This window comes from Entelurus aequoreus, linkage group LG23 (genome assembly GCF_033978785.1).
Source record: "Entelurus aequoreus isolate RoL-2023_Sb linkage group LG23, RoL_Eaeq_v1.1, whole genome shotgun sequence".
Lineage (NCBI taxonomy): Eukaryota > Metazoa > Chordata > Actinopteri > Syngnathiformes > Syngnathidae > Entelurus > Entelurus aequoreus.
The window spans coordinates 36,853,214-36,865,983 of record NC_084753.1 but is presented as its reverse complement, the minus strand read 5'-3'; the positions used below and the strand labels follow the sequence as shown (position 1 = coordinate 36,865,983).

At 37.9% G+C, this 12,770-nt stretch overlaps 1 protein-coding gene across 4 annotated transcripts in view; it reads right to left on the bottom strand.

The window, feature by feature from the left end:
- Positions 1-4,586: 4,586 nt before the first annotated feature.
- Positions 4,587-12,770, bottom strand: part of LOC133640646 (zinc finger protein OZF-like) — a 56,722-nt gene continuing 48,538 nt past the window's right edge. For 2 of the 4 annotated variants that reach the window (XM_062034188.1, XM_062034186.1), the window contains exon 2: positions 4,587-6,472. In XM_062034188.1, coding sequence (XP_061890172.1) covers positions 4,989-6,422 — 1,434 coding nt within the window. In that variant the 5' untranslated portion in view covers positions 6,423-6,472 and the 3' untranslated portion in view covers positions 4,587-4,988. Of the gene's footprint in view, positions 6,473-12,023; positions 12,449-12,770 lie in introns of those variants that run through there. The other 2 variants (XM_062034185.1, XM_062034187.1) reach the window with 2 other exon arrangements.

The following is a 12,770-nucleotide window of genomic DNA, read 5'->3' as shown; positions in this document are numbered from 1 at the left end:
TTGCGCACATACGGTCAAGCGATCAAATGTTTAGAAGCCAAAGCTGCATACTCACGGTAGCACGTCTGCGTCTTTGTCATCCAAATCAAAGTAATCCTGGTAAGAGTCTGTGTTGTCCCAGTTCTCTACAGGCGTCTGTGTATCCAAGTCAAAAGTCCTCCTGGTTAGAGTCTCTGTTATCCGAGTTCTTCAATCTTGACTGCATCTTTCGGGAATGTAAACAAAGACGCGCCGGCTGTGTACTGTTGTTGCTGACTTCGTTCGAAAAATACGTCCGTTTCGCACCGACAACTTTCTTCTTTGCTTGCTCAGCTTCTTTCTCCATAATGCAATGAACATAATTGCAACAGATTCACGAACACAGATGTCCAGAATACTGTGGAATTATGAAATAATATAATAGAGCTTTTTTGTATTGTATTCAATGGGGAAGGCATACCTCTGTTCTCCGGGCTACGTCACGCGCATACGTCATCCTCAGAGGCGTTTCGAACCGGAAGTTTAGCGGCAAATTTAAAATGTCACTTTATAAGTTAACCCGGCCGTATTGGCATGTGTTATAATGTTAAGATTTCATCATTGATATATAAACTATCAGACTGCGTGGTCGGTAGTAGTGGGTTTCAGTAGGCCTTTAAACATAGCATATTATAGTACCTGTAGTAGCATATATATATATATATATATATATATATATATATATATATATATATATATATATATATGTGTGACTCTTCTCACCCTGGACACACACTATTCTCCCCTCTCCCCTCAGGCAGGAGACTACGCTCCATCCAGACCCACACCTCCCGCCACCTGAACAGTTTTTTCCCCTCGGCCATCAGGCAAATGAACAAGAACTCCTAACAGCAGCACCTTGAATTCCTTGAATCCCTTCTAAGTCTATCTGATAGCTCAGTCACAGCTCTTTTTATACCAAATATGTGTTATATGTGTTTTATGTCGCACGTTTGCACCAAGAAAAATTCCTAGTTTGTGAACCCGTTCTCAAACAATGGCAATAAAACTATTCTGATTCTGATTCTGATTCTGATTCTGATATATATATATATATATATATATATATATATATATATATATATATATATATATATATATATATATATATATATATATGGCACGGCGTAGTGGGTTGAGCAACCGTGCGTATATATATATATATATATATATATATATATATATATATATATGTATGGCATAGTGGGTAGAGCAAACGTGTCAGAAAACTGAGGGTTGCAGGTTCGCTCCTCGCCTCTTACCATCCAAAAATCGCTGCCGTTGTGTCCTTGGGCGGGACACTTCACCCTTTAACCCGGTGCCACTCACATTGGTGAATTGAATGATGAATGATAGGTGGTGGTCGGAGGGGCCGTTGGCGCAAATTGCAGCCACCTTTCCGTCAGTCTAACCCAGGGCAGCTGTGGCTATGAAAGTAGCTTACCACCACCTGGTGTGAATGAATAATGGGTTCTACATGTAAAGTGACTTTGGGTACTTAGAAAAGCGCTATATAAATCCCGGGTATTATTAGTATTATATATATATATATATATATATATATATATATATATATATATATATATATATATATATATATATATATATATATATATATCGGGTATTATTAGTATTATATATATATATATATATATATATATATATATATATATATATATATATATATATATATATATATATATATATATATATATATATATATATATATATATAATGACAGAATTTAACAAAATAATATTTGGTTTACATGACATGACTCTGTATATGTAAATATGGAATTTTCCTAGTAGACATAACAGTTTGACAGCATTCTCCAATGGAACATTCTGGAGGAATTTGGATAGAAGTGAGTTACAAAGGTAAAATTTTTGAATGATTTCACTTTATTTGTGGTGCTTTATCTCTTATGCTCAGTCCATTATTTTCCAAATTAATTTGAGAGAAGTTGTCACCGCCTGCTGCCACCTTGTGGTTTGTATTGTCAGTTTTCCTATTTTGGTGCAGTTGACCTTGTTCTTACATTTCTCCTTCCTCCTAGAGTTCCTGTGTTGCCCTTGTGGGCGGAGTTGTGGGACGTGCACAGCTGCTTCCAATTGACCCTGGTGCTACTTAAGCAGCACCTTGACAGCTGGATGCATACTTGCCAACCTTGAGACCTCCGAATTCGGGAGATGGGGGCGTGGTCGAGGGTGGGGCGGGGGCGTTGTCGGGGGCGTGGTTAGGAGGGGAGGAGTATATTTACAGGTAGAATTCACCAAAAGCGAAGTATTTCATATATATCATACTTGCCAACCCTCCTGGATTTTCCGGGAGACTCCCGGAATTCAGCGCCTCTCCCGAAAACCTCCCGGAAGAAATTTTCTCCCGGAATTCAGCCGGAGCTGGAGGCCACGCCCTCTCCAGCTCCATGCGGACCTGAGTGGGGACAGCGGCGACAGTCTGTTTTCACGTCCGCTTTCTCACAATATAAACAGCGTGCCTGCCCAATCACGTTATAACTGTAGAATGATCGAGGGCGAGTTCTTGGTTTCTTATGTGGGTTTATTGTTAGGCAGTTTCATTAACGTCCTCCCAGCGCGGTAACAACACACAACAACAGCAGTCACGTTTTCGTGTACCGTAAAGCAGTTCGTTAAACAGGACACTACTGCCATCTACTGGATAGCCTCCGGAACACTGAAATTCAAGTATTTATTTTATTTATATGTATAATAAAATAAAGAAATATATATATAGAGCTTCAAGTATTTCATATATATATATATATATATATATATATATATATATATATATATATATATATATATATATATATATATATATATATATATATATATATATATATATATATATATATATATATATATATATATATATAATATACTACCGTTCAAAAGTTTGGGGTCACCCAAACAATTTTGTGGAATAGCCTTCATTTCTAAGAACAACAATAGACTGTCGAGTTTCAGATGAAAGTTCTCTTTTTCTGGCCATTTTGAGCGTTTAATTGACTCCACAAATGTGATGCTCCATAAACTCAATCTGCTCAAAGGAAGGTCAGTTTTGTAGCTTCTGTAATGAGCTAAACTGTTCTTAGATGTGTGAACATGATTGCACAAGGGTTTTCTAATCATCAATTAGCCTTCTGAGCCAATGAGCAAACACATTGTACCATTAGAACACTGGAGTGATAGTTGCTGGAAATGGGCCTCTATACACCTATGTAGATATTGCACCAAAAAGCAGACATTTGCAGCTAGAATAGTCATTTACCACATTAGCAATGTATAGAGTGTATTTCTTTAAAGTTAAGACTAGTTTAAAGTTATCTTCATTGAAAAGTACAGTGCTTTTCCTTCAAAAATAAGGACATTTCAATGTGACCCCAAACTTTTGAACGGTAGTATGTATATATATATATATATATATATATATATATATATATATATATATATATATATATATATATATATATATATATATATATATATATATATATATATATATATATATGAAATACTCGAGTTGGTGAATTGTAGCTGTAAATATACTCCTCCCCTCTTAACCACGCCCCCAGTGCCATCCATCTTGGTGTTGTTTTGTAGTTTGCACGTCTTGTAACTTCAAACCAAGTTAAGTTTATTTTTGTGTATAAGTAGCTTTTGTTCTTTTTTCCACGATGCACATTTTGTCTTCTCTTTTTCGCAACGTCGCTTTTTGTTACCTCCTGTTTGGATTGTTTTTGTGAGTAGATTTCCGCAGTAAAAGAAGCGTTTTACTCAGCGTCCTGCGCATCCTTGGGTTTCTCTTTACTGTGTTAAACAGCACTCTGATAGAAGGAGTTTCTCCAAAACGCAACACCCTTTGGCGGACAAGTTTGTGATTAAAGGCTATACATATAAAATGAAAGGGACAAGTGGTAGGAAAAATGGATGGATGTACAGTAAAGCTCTGTGGGATGATGTACATTATTGACTTTTCCCTAACCTTCCAGACTTTCCCATGTTTTCTGAAATTTATCATGTTTGAGGGATTCTAAAAAAGGGGAAAAAAACAACTTTAAAAAACAATTGTCCTGTGTAGTTTTTTCATACGAAATGTAGATTATTAAAAACAAAACTATCCTTCATAACCGTCCACATTAAATGTTGCCATTTTCTCTAATCTACATATTGCATAAAGGGGACATACATATAAAACAATATTCATATTACACAAGAGAGTAATAAAGATAATTAAAATAATGGATTATTGAGACCCAACAAATGATTCATAAAGTCACACATTTAAAAAGTAGATGATCTTGTATAAAAGACAACTGCTCAAATGATGTATAAAGTAAATAATAATATGCTTCCAGAAGTGGTCCAGGAGATGTTTCAGGTGTTTTGATTGATTGATTGAGACTTTTATTAGTAGGTTGCACAGTGAAGTACATATTCCGTACAATTGACCACTAAATGGTAACACCCGAATAAGTTTTTCAACTTGTTTAAGTCGGGGTCCACTTAAATTGATGCATGATACAGATATATACTATCATATATACTATCATCATAATACAGTGAACAGTGTGAACCAGTAAATATGAACTAAGAGGGATTTATGTGTACTCAAAAGCAAAGGTATGAACACATGTAAAACAAATATGTATATCATATAAAGGAGTTCATCTATAACATCATTAATAATTAAAAATGATTTCTGAATATCTCTATACACATAAAAAGTATTTGTAACATGTTTTGTCCTGTTTATTCTCACCTTTACAGTCAAAGTGTTATGTTCATTTTTAAATACAAGTACACAATGATGTATATTAAAACATGTACTTGACTGAAAAAAGCAATAATCGAAAACATCTAATCTATAAATGTTAGAATCTATGTGCTGATGTTGTTAGAAGGTCAAAGTGAAAGTTTTGACGGTTTATTTCAAATCCTGCATCTTCATTTGCTGCTGCTGTTCTCACCAGCACACTTGTGTTTCTTACACTGCTTCTTATAAGAGAATCTTTCACCACACACACTGCAACTGAACACTTTCTCTCCTGTGTGTGTTATCATGTGTACTTTCAAATGCGGACTTTGTATAAAACTTTTACAACATACTGAACATGTATAAGGTTTTTCACCAGTGTGCGTTCTCATGTGCCTTTTCAACTCACCACGTTGTATAAAACCTTTATGACAGACTGAACATGACAAAGGCTTTTCTCCAGTGTGTTTGCTCATGTGTGCTTTCAAATAGACATTTTGCGAAAACCCTTTACCACATTCTGAACAGATAAAAGGTTTTTCACCAGTGTGTATTCTTGTGTGTCTTACCAAATATTTTTGTTCGGTGTATCTTTTACCGCAAATTGAGCACATAAATGTTTTTTCTCCAGTGTGTATTCTCATGTGTGCTTTGAAATGGTGCCTTCGAACAAAATCTTTACCACAGATTGAACATGAAAAAGGTTTTTCTCCAGTGTGTGTTCTCATGTGTACTTTCAGACGACAATGGTATTTAAAGGTTTTGTCGCAGTGAGAACATTTAAAGCGTGTATTGTCAGTGTGACATGTCTTATCTTTTTTAAGTTTTTCTCCAGTGTGTGTTCTCATGTGTCCTTTCAACACGCCCTTTTTACAAAAGCTTTTACCACATTCTGAGCAGGAAAAAGGTTTATCTCCAGTGTGTGTTCTCATGTGTTCTTTCAACATGTCATTTCGTTGAAAGCTTTTACCACATTCTATGCAGGAAAAAGGTTTTTCTCCAGTGTGCGTTCTCATGTGGTCTTTCAGACGACAATGGTATTTAAAGGTTTTGTCACAGTGAGAACATGTGAAGTGTGTGTTGTCAGTGTGACATGTCTTATCATCTTTAGAGTCTTCATCATCAGTGTCAGGAGAGTGTGACGTTGTGTCCTCACTATCTGATAGTGGAGCTAAGAGCTTGTCTGCTTGTGATCCTCCACAGTGGTCTCCATCAGCTTCTGTTGTCATGTGTTGAGTTGAGCTGCTGCTTGGAGGCTCCGCCTCTCTCTTCTCCTCACTCTCACCTTTGACCTCATCACCTTCACTCTTCACAGGGACACCAGTCACTGGCATCTTGGTGACATCAACCTCCTCCAGTCCTTCAAGATGCTCTCCCTGCTGACTGATGCTGTGTTCCTCCTCTTCCTCCTTAATGTGAGGGGTCAGGGGGTCCTCCTCTTCGTCCTTAATGTCAGGGCTCTGTGGATCCACCACTTCCTCTTTAAAATGGGGTGTCAGTGGGTCTTCCTCTTCCTCTTTAAAATGGGGTGTCAGTGGGTCCTCCTCTTCCTTTTTAAAATGGGGGATCAGTGGGTATTCCTCTTCCTTCTTAATGTGGGAAGGCTGTGGCTCCCCCGTCCGCATCCTGAAGCTCCACTGCTGTTGCTCAGGGTGAAGATGTTCTTCACAGACGTCTGCAAGACAAACACACCATTTCTCATCAGTCACACCATGCATTCAGTACTTTTACATGCACATAGGAAAAACAAGTTATCGTATGAACTGTCTTGAAATCTCAGTGACCCACAAACACGCTGCTCTTTACAACATTATTCACAGGAAAAGAAAAACAAACCAGGACGACAGGACTTTTTAATATGGATATATATCATGTATGTCATGTAGTAACTAGGGATGATGTTTAATAAGAAATTATTGAGTTTGAGCCTATTATCGAATCCTCTTATCGAACCGATTCCTTATCGATTCTCTTATCGAGTCCAGCTAGGTTGTTGTATATGGAAAAAAACACACAATATTTGGTTTAACAAAAGCTCACTTTTATTATATAACAAAAAAATAAAATCTAATAAATAAATAAATATTGACTGTTACCCCCCTAAAAAAATAAAACAAAATAAATAAATATTGACTGTTGTTACCCAAAGTATATTAAGTGGGATTTTTCAGAAAAACAAATATATACAGTAACACAAAAACAACCTGTCTCTGTGATCACTATAGGTGTATAAATAATAATATAGTGTTAAATAAAATCAGTCCCTTGGGCACAAAACTGAAAATAATACAGCTCTCCAAAAAGTGCACTTCTGCTGCTAGACTTAGACTTAGACTTAGACAAACTTTAATGATCCACAGGGGAAATTGTTCAACACAGTAGCTCAGTTACAATGATGGAAAGTGTAAGGATGGAAAGGACAATGCAGGTATAAATAGACTAAAAAAGCTATTTGATATAACTGTTTGTTATGATGCTTTGACATTTTTGCACTTTAATGAATGATCTTTATTGAAAGAAAATTCTATGAAGAGAAAAGTTGTTTGCAAATCTGGTTACAGTGCTAAAAAATGAAAAGTTAAAGCTAAAAAAGAAATACACTTTATTGAGTTAACATTATTTCTTTTTAGGGTAGATAGATAGATAGATAGATGTGATGTTATGTTATGAGCTAGGGAATATAACAACTACACTACCCAGCATGCAACGGGAGTGACGAGCATGCGCGGTAGCCCCGAAAAGTGTTGTTGCATGTCGTCACCCGGCAGCTAAGAATGAGGTTATGAGCACCCTGTGAAAGTAAACGTCAAGAACTCAGCCAACACGCCTCGTCTGCATTATTTATAGTTAGACAGACAACACATATACAGTGTGATTTTGTTTTGTTTACAAGGACAGAAAAACAAAAGTTAAAAAAGGGAGATGTCATATATGTTGTGTATATATATATGTATTTGCTGCGGTTGCTTTAAGAACGTTGTGACAGCTGCCGTAAAGGAGGTGCGTTGCTAGCCTGGTTGCTATGTTTCCGGTGGGTCGTAAAAGTGTTGGTCATGTGTTTGTACCCTGCTCAAATCTCTCAGTAAAGTTATTCATTGAATTATACCTTTTGTTTTGAACTTTATTACACCTTGGGGCACTTTTTCCGGTCCATTGTTTTCCTGCTTTCGCTATCTGCGCCTAATGACTGAGCTACGTGACGTCATTTCTTGTGATGTCACACGGGGCATTTCTGGTCGGGACGGGATTCGTTCCCAGCGATTCAAATAAAGAACCAACTCTTTTTCTTTACTATAGTGGTCTCGATAACGGGTACCGGTTCTCAAAAAGGGATTCCAGTCCGAGGGCTCGGTTCTTTTCTTATCGAACAACCGGGAAAACCGGTTTCGAGTATCATCCCTAGTAGTAACATTCTTATAACATGTAATATATACATCATGTATATATCACATATTGCAAGAATGTTACCACATTACGTATATACTTACATCATGTATATATTACATGTTATTATGAATGTTACTACATTACATACAGTATATACTTACAAACCCCGTTTCCATATGAGTTGGGAAATTGTGTTAGATGTAAATATAAACGGAATACAATGATTTGCAAATCATTTTCAACCCATATTCAGTTGAATATGCTACAAAGACAACATATTTGATGTTCAAACTGATAAACATTTTTTTTTTTTTGTAAATAATCATTAACTTTAGAATTTGATGCCAGCAACACGTGACAAAGAAGTTGGGAAAGGTGGCAATAAATACTGATAAAGTTGAGGAATGCTCATCAAACACTTATTTGGAACATCCCACAGGTGAACAGGCAAATTGGGAACAGGTGGGTGCCATGATTGGGTATAAAAGTAGATTCCATGAAATGCTCAGTCATTCACAAACAAGGATGTGGCGAGGGTCACCACTTTGTCAACAAATGCGTGAGCAAATTGTTGAACAGTTTAAGAAAAACCTTTCTCAAGCAGCTATTGCAAGGAATTTAGGGATTTCACCATCTACGCTCCGTAATATCATCAAAGGGTTCAGAGAATCTGGAGAAATCACTGCACGTAAGCAGCTAAGCCCGTGACCTTCCATCCATCAGGCTGTACTGCATCAACAAGCGACATCAGTGTGTAAAGGATATCACCACATGGGCTCAGGAACACTTCAGAAACCCACTGTCAGTAACTACAGTTGGTCGCTACATCTGTAAGTGCAAGTTAAAACTCTCCTATGTAAGGTGAAAACCGTTTATCAACAACACCCAGAAACGCCGTCGGCTTCGCTGGGCCTGAGCTCATCTAAGATGGACTGATACAAAGTGGAAAAGTGTTCTGTGGTCTGACGAGTCCATATTTCAAATTGTTTTTGGAAACTGTGGACGTCGTGTCCTCCGGACCAAAGAGGAAAAGAACCATCCGGATTGTTATAGGCGCAAAGTGTAAAAGCCAGCATGTGTGATGGTATGGGGGTGTATTAGTGCCCAAGACATGGGTAACTTACACATCTGTGAAGGCGACATTAATGCTGAAAGGTACATACAGGTTTTGGAGCAACATATGTTGCCATCCAAGCAACGTTACCATGGACGCCCCTGCTTATTTCAGTAAGACAATGCCAAGCCACGTGTTACATCAACGTGGCTTCATAGTAAAAGAGTGCGGGTACTAGACTGGCCTGCCTGTAGTCCAGACCTGTCTCCCATTGAAAATGTAAGGCGCATTATGAAGCCTAAAATACCACAAGGGAGACCCCCGGACTGTTGAACAACTTAAGCTGTACATCAAGCAAGAATGGGAAAGAATTCCACATGAGAAGCTTCAAAAATGTGTCTCCTCAGTTCCCAAACCTTTACTGAGTGTTGTTAAAAGGAAAGGCCATGTAACACAGTGGTGAACATGCCCTTTCCCAACTACTTTGGCACGTGTTGCAGCCATGAAATTCTAAGTTAATTATTATTTGCAAAAAAAAATAAAGTTTATGTGTTTGAACATCAAATATGTTGTCTTTGTAGCATATTCAATTGAATATGGGTTGAATAGGATTTGCAAATCATTGTATTCTATTTATATTTACATCTAACACAATTTCCCAACTCATATGGAAACGGGGTTTGTACATCATGTATTTAAAATGTTAATGAGGGTTTTAGGGTGTTATTTAGAGCACTTTATAGGCAGAATTGAGCAGCTACGAATGACTCAAATGTTAGCTAACTTTTGCTAAGGTTTATTTTCTATCTAGAATACATAAAAAAAATAAAAACGTGTTATTGTCTTCGACTTGCTCAGTGGCCTCGTGGTTAGAGTGGAAGGTCGTGAGTTCAAACCCCGGCCGAGTCATACCAAAGACTATAAAAATGGGACCCATTGCACTCAGCATCACCGCTCTCCCTCACCTCCCAGGGGGTGAACTTGGGGATGGGTCAAATGCAGAGGATAATTTCACCACACTTAGTGTGTGACTACCGTTGGGACCTTAACTTTAACTTACATAGGGACTGTGAATGATTCCAAAAGGTGCAGTTCCCCTTGAAATTACAAAATGGAACAACAAGATTTCATGTGACAAGAACAGAATATTTAATAATAAAATGCCTCATAGCAAATGTGATGAATTCATCTTAATAGTGTCCTTTTTCAACCTCTCCCTTTTAAAGTCCTCGCAGGGTCTTTTGTCCTAATGACTGCCTGGTTAAAGTGAGGAGACTATAATTTAGGAAAACTATTTATTTACAAATGGACTAAGATAAGTACGTCTCTGCGCTGCTGACCTTTCTCCACTCAAGATGATCTCCTGCTGACCCCACTATGGACTGGACTCTCACACTATTATGTTAGATCCACTATGGACTGGACTCTCACACTATTATGTTAGATCCACAATGGACTGGCCTCTCACACTATTATGTTAGATCCACTATGGACTGGACTCTCACACTATTATGTTAGATCCACTATGGACTGGACTCTCACTATTATGCTAGATCCACTATGGACTGGACTCTCACACTATTATGTTAGATCCACTATGGACTGGACTCTCACACTATTATGTTAGATCCACTATGGATTGGACTCTCACACTATTATGTTAGATCCACTATGACTAGACTCTCACACTATTATGCTAGATCCACTATGGACTGGACTCTCACACTATTATGTTAGATCCACAATGGACTGGCCTCTCACACTATTATGTTAGATCCACTATGGACTGGACTCTCACATTATTATGCTCGATCCACTATGGACTGGACTTTCACACTATTATGTTAGATCCACTATGGACTGGACTCTCACACTATTATGTTAGATCCACTATGGACTGGACTTTCACATTATTATGTTAGATCTACTATGGACTGGACTCTCACACTATTATGTTAGATCCACTATGGACTGGACTCTCACAATATTATGTTAGATCCACTATGGACTGGACTCTCACACTATTATGCCAGATCCACTATGGACTGGACTCTCACACTATTATGTTAGATCCACTATGGACTGGACTCTCACACTATTATGTTAGATCCACTATGGACTGGACTCTCACACTATTATGTTAGATCCACTATGGACTGGACTCTCACACTATTATGTTAGATCCACTATGGACTGGACTCTCACACTATTATGCTAGATCCACTATGGACTGGACTCTCACACTATTATGCTAGATCCACTATGGACTGGACTCTCACACTATTATGTTAGATCCACTATGGACTGGACTCTCACACTATTATGTTAGATCCACTATGGACTGGACTCTCACACTATTATGTTAGATCCACTATGGACTGGACTCTCACACTATTATGTTAGATCCACTATGGACTGGACTCTCACACGATTATGCTAGATCCACTATGGACTGGACATATGCGGTCCCCTCAAGGGTTTCTCATTGTCATCCCACTGGGTTGAGTTTTTCCTTGCCCTGATGTGGGATCTGAGCCGAGGATGTCGTTGTGGCTTGTGCAGCCCTTTGAGACACTCGTGATTTAGGGCTATATAAGTAAACACTGATTGACTGATTTATTGATAAGTAACTCATTTTTACAGGTAGCTAAGCAACCAGGTGGTTGCAAGTACCAGACTTACGTGCATCAACAACACCCATATCCTTACATACAACATATTTAAGAATTGCAGTAATAAATAAATATAAAGTTAGTAAACATGTGAGAGTAAGAAGTAAACAAACCTGTTCTGTGTAACACAACTTGATGTTTTTGATGTTGTCGCTCCTTCTCCTCTTTTGTTGGACAAAGTTCCTCCTCGTACTCTGCTATCGTTCTTTCGCACATTTTCACACAATCACAACACTTTACACTCACACTTGATCTCTGCTTAGCGATGTGTTTTGATCACTAATTTTGTCTTCTTAATCCGCGCGTAGTTGTACGAATGTGTCGCGTCTTTGTTAGCAGCTAACAGGCTAAGCTAGCTAACAAGCGAAGAAGCGTCAACATGCGCTCAGACTAATGTATCCGGATACAAACAATTATTGACGATGTTTACTCTATTAAACGACATATATGTGCACATGTATGCACTGATTAAAAATACAGAACTATAATGCCCACGTTTAGACTTTCTCCCCCAAACGCCATCTTGCTTTTTCCTCCTTCTTCTTCTTCTTTCTATTTTCAGCAGACTAGTAGAACATCTTAGGTGTATTGCTGCCCTCCACAGGTTCTTAACGGGATTTCCTCCTTCTGTCCTATGGCCCACACTACATTCTACAGTCCAGTAGGTGGCAGTATGAACCTTTCAAGTCATGGCTGCAAACTGCCAGTAAGAAGAAGAAGTAATAGAGCTGGTTGCTTGTTTCTCTCGCGAGATCTGACAACATGTTTAAATAGAACAATTGACAGGTTGACAACATCCAAACAAACCAAGTCATCTCCAATACATCTCAACATTACACACATCCTCCAGGCTGAACATA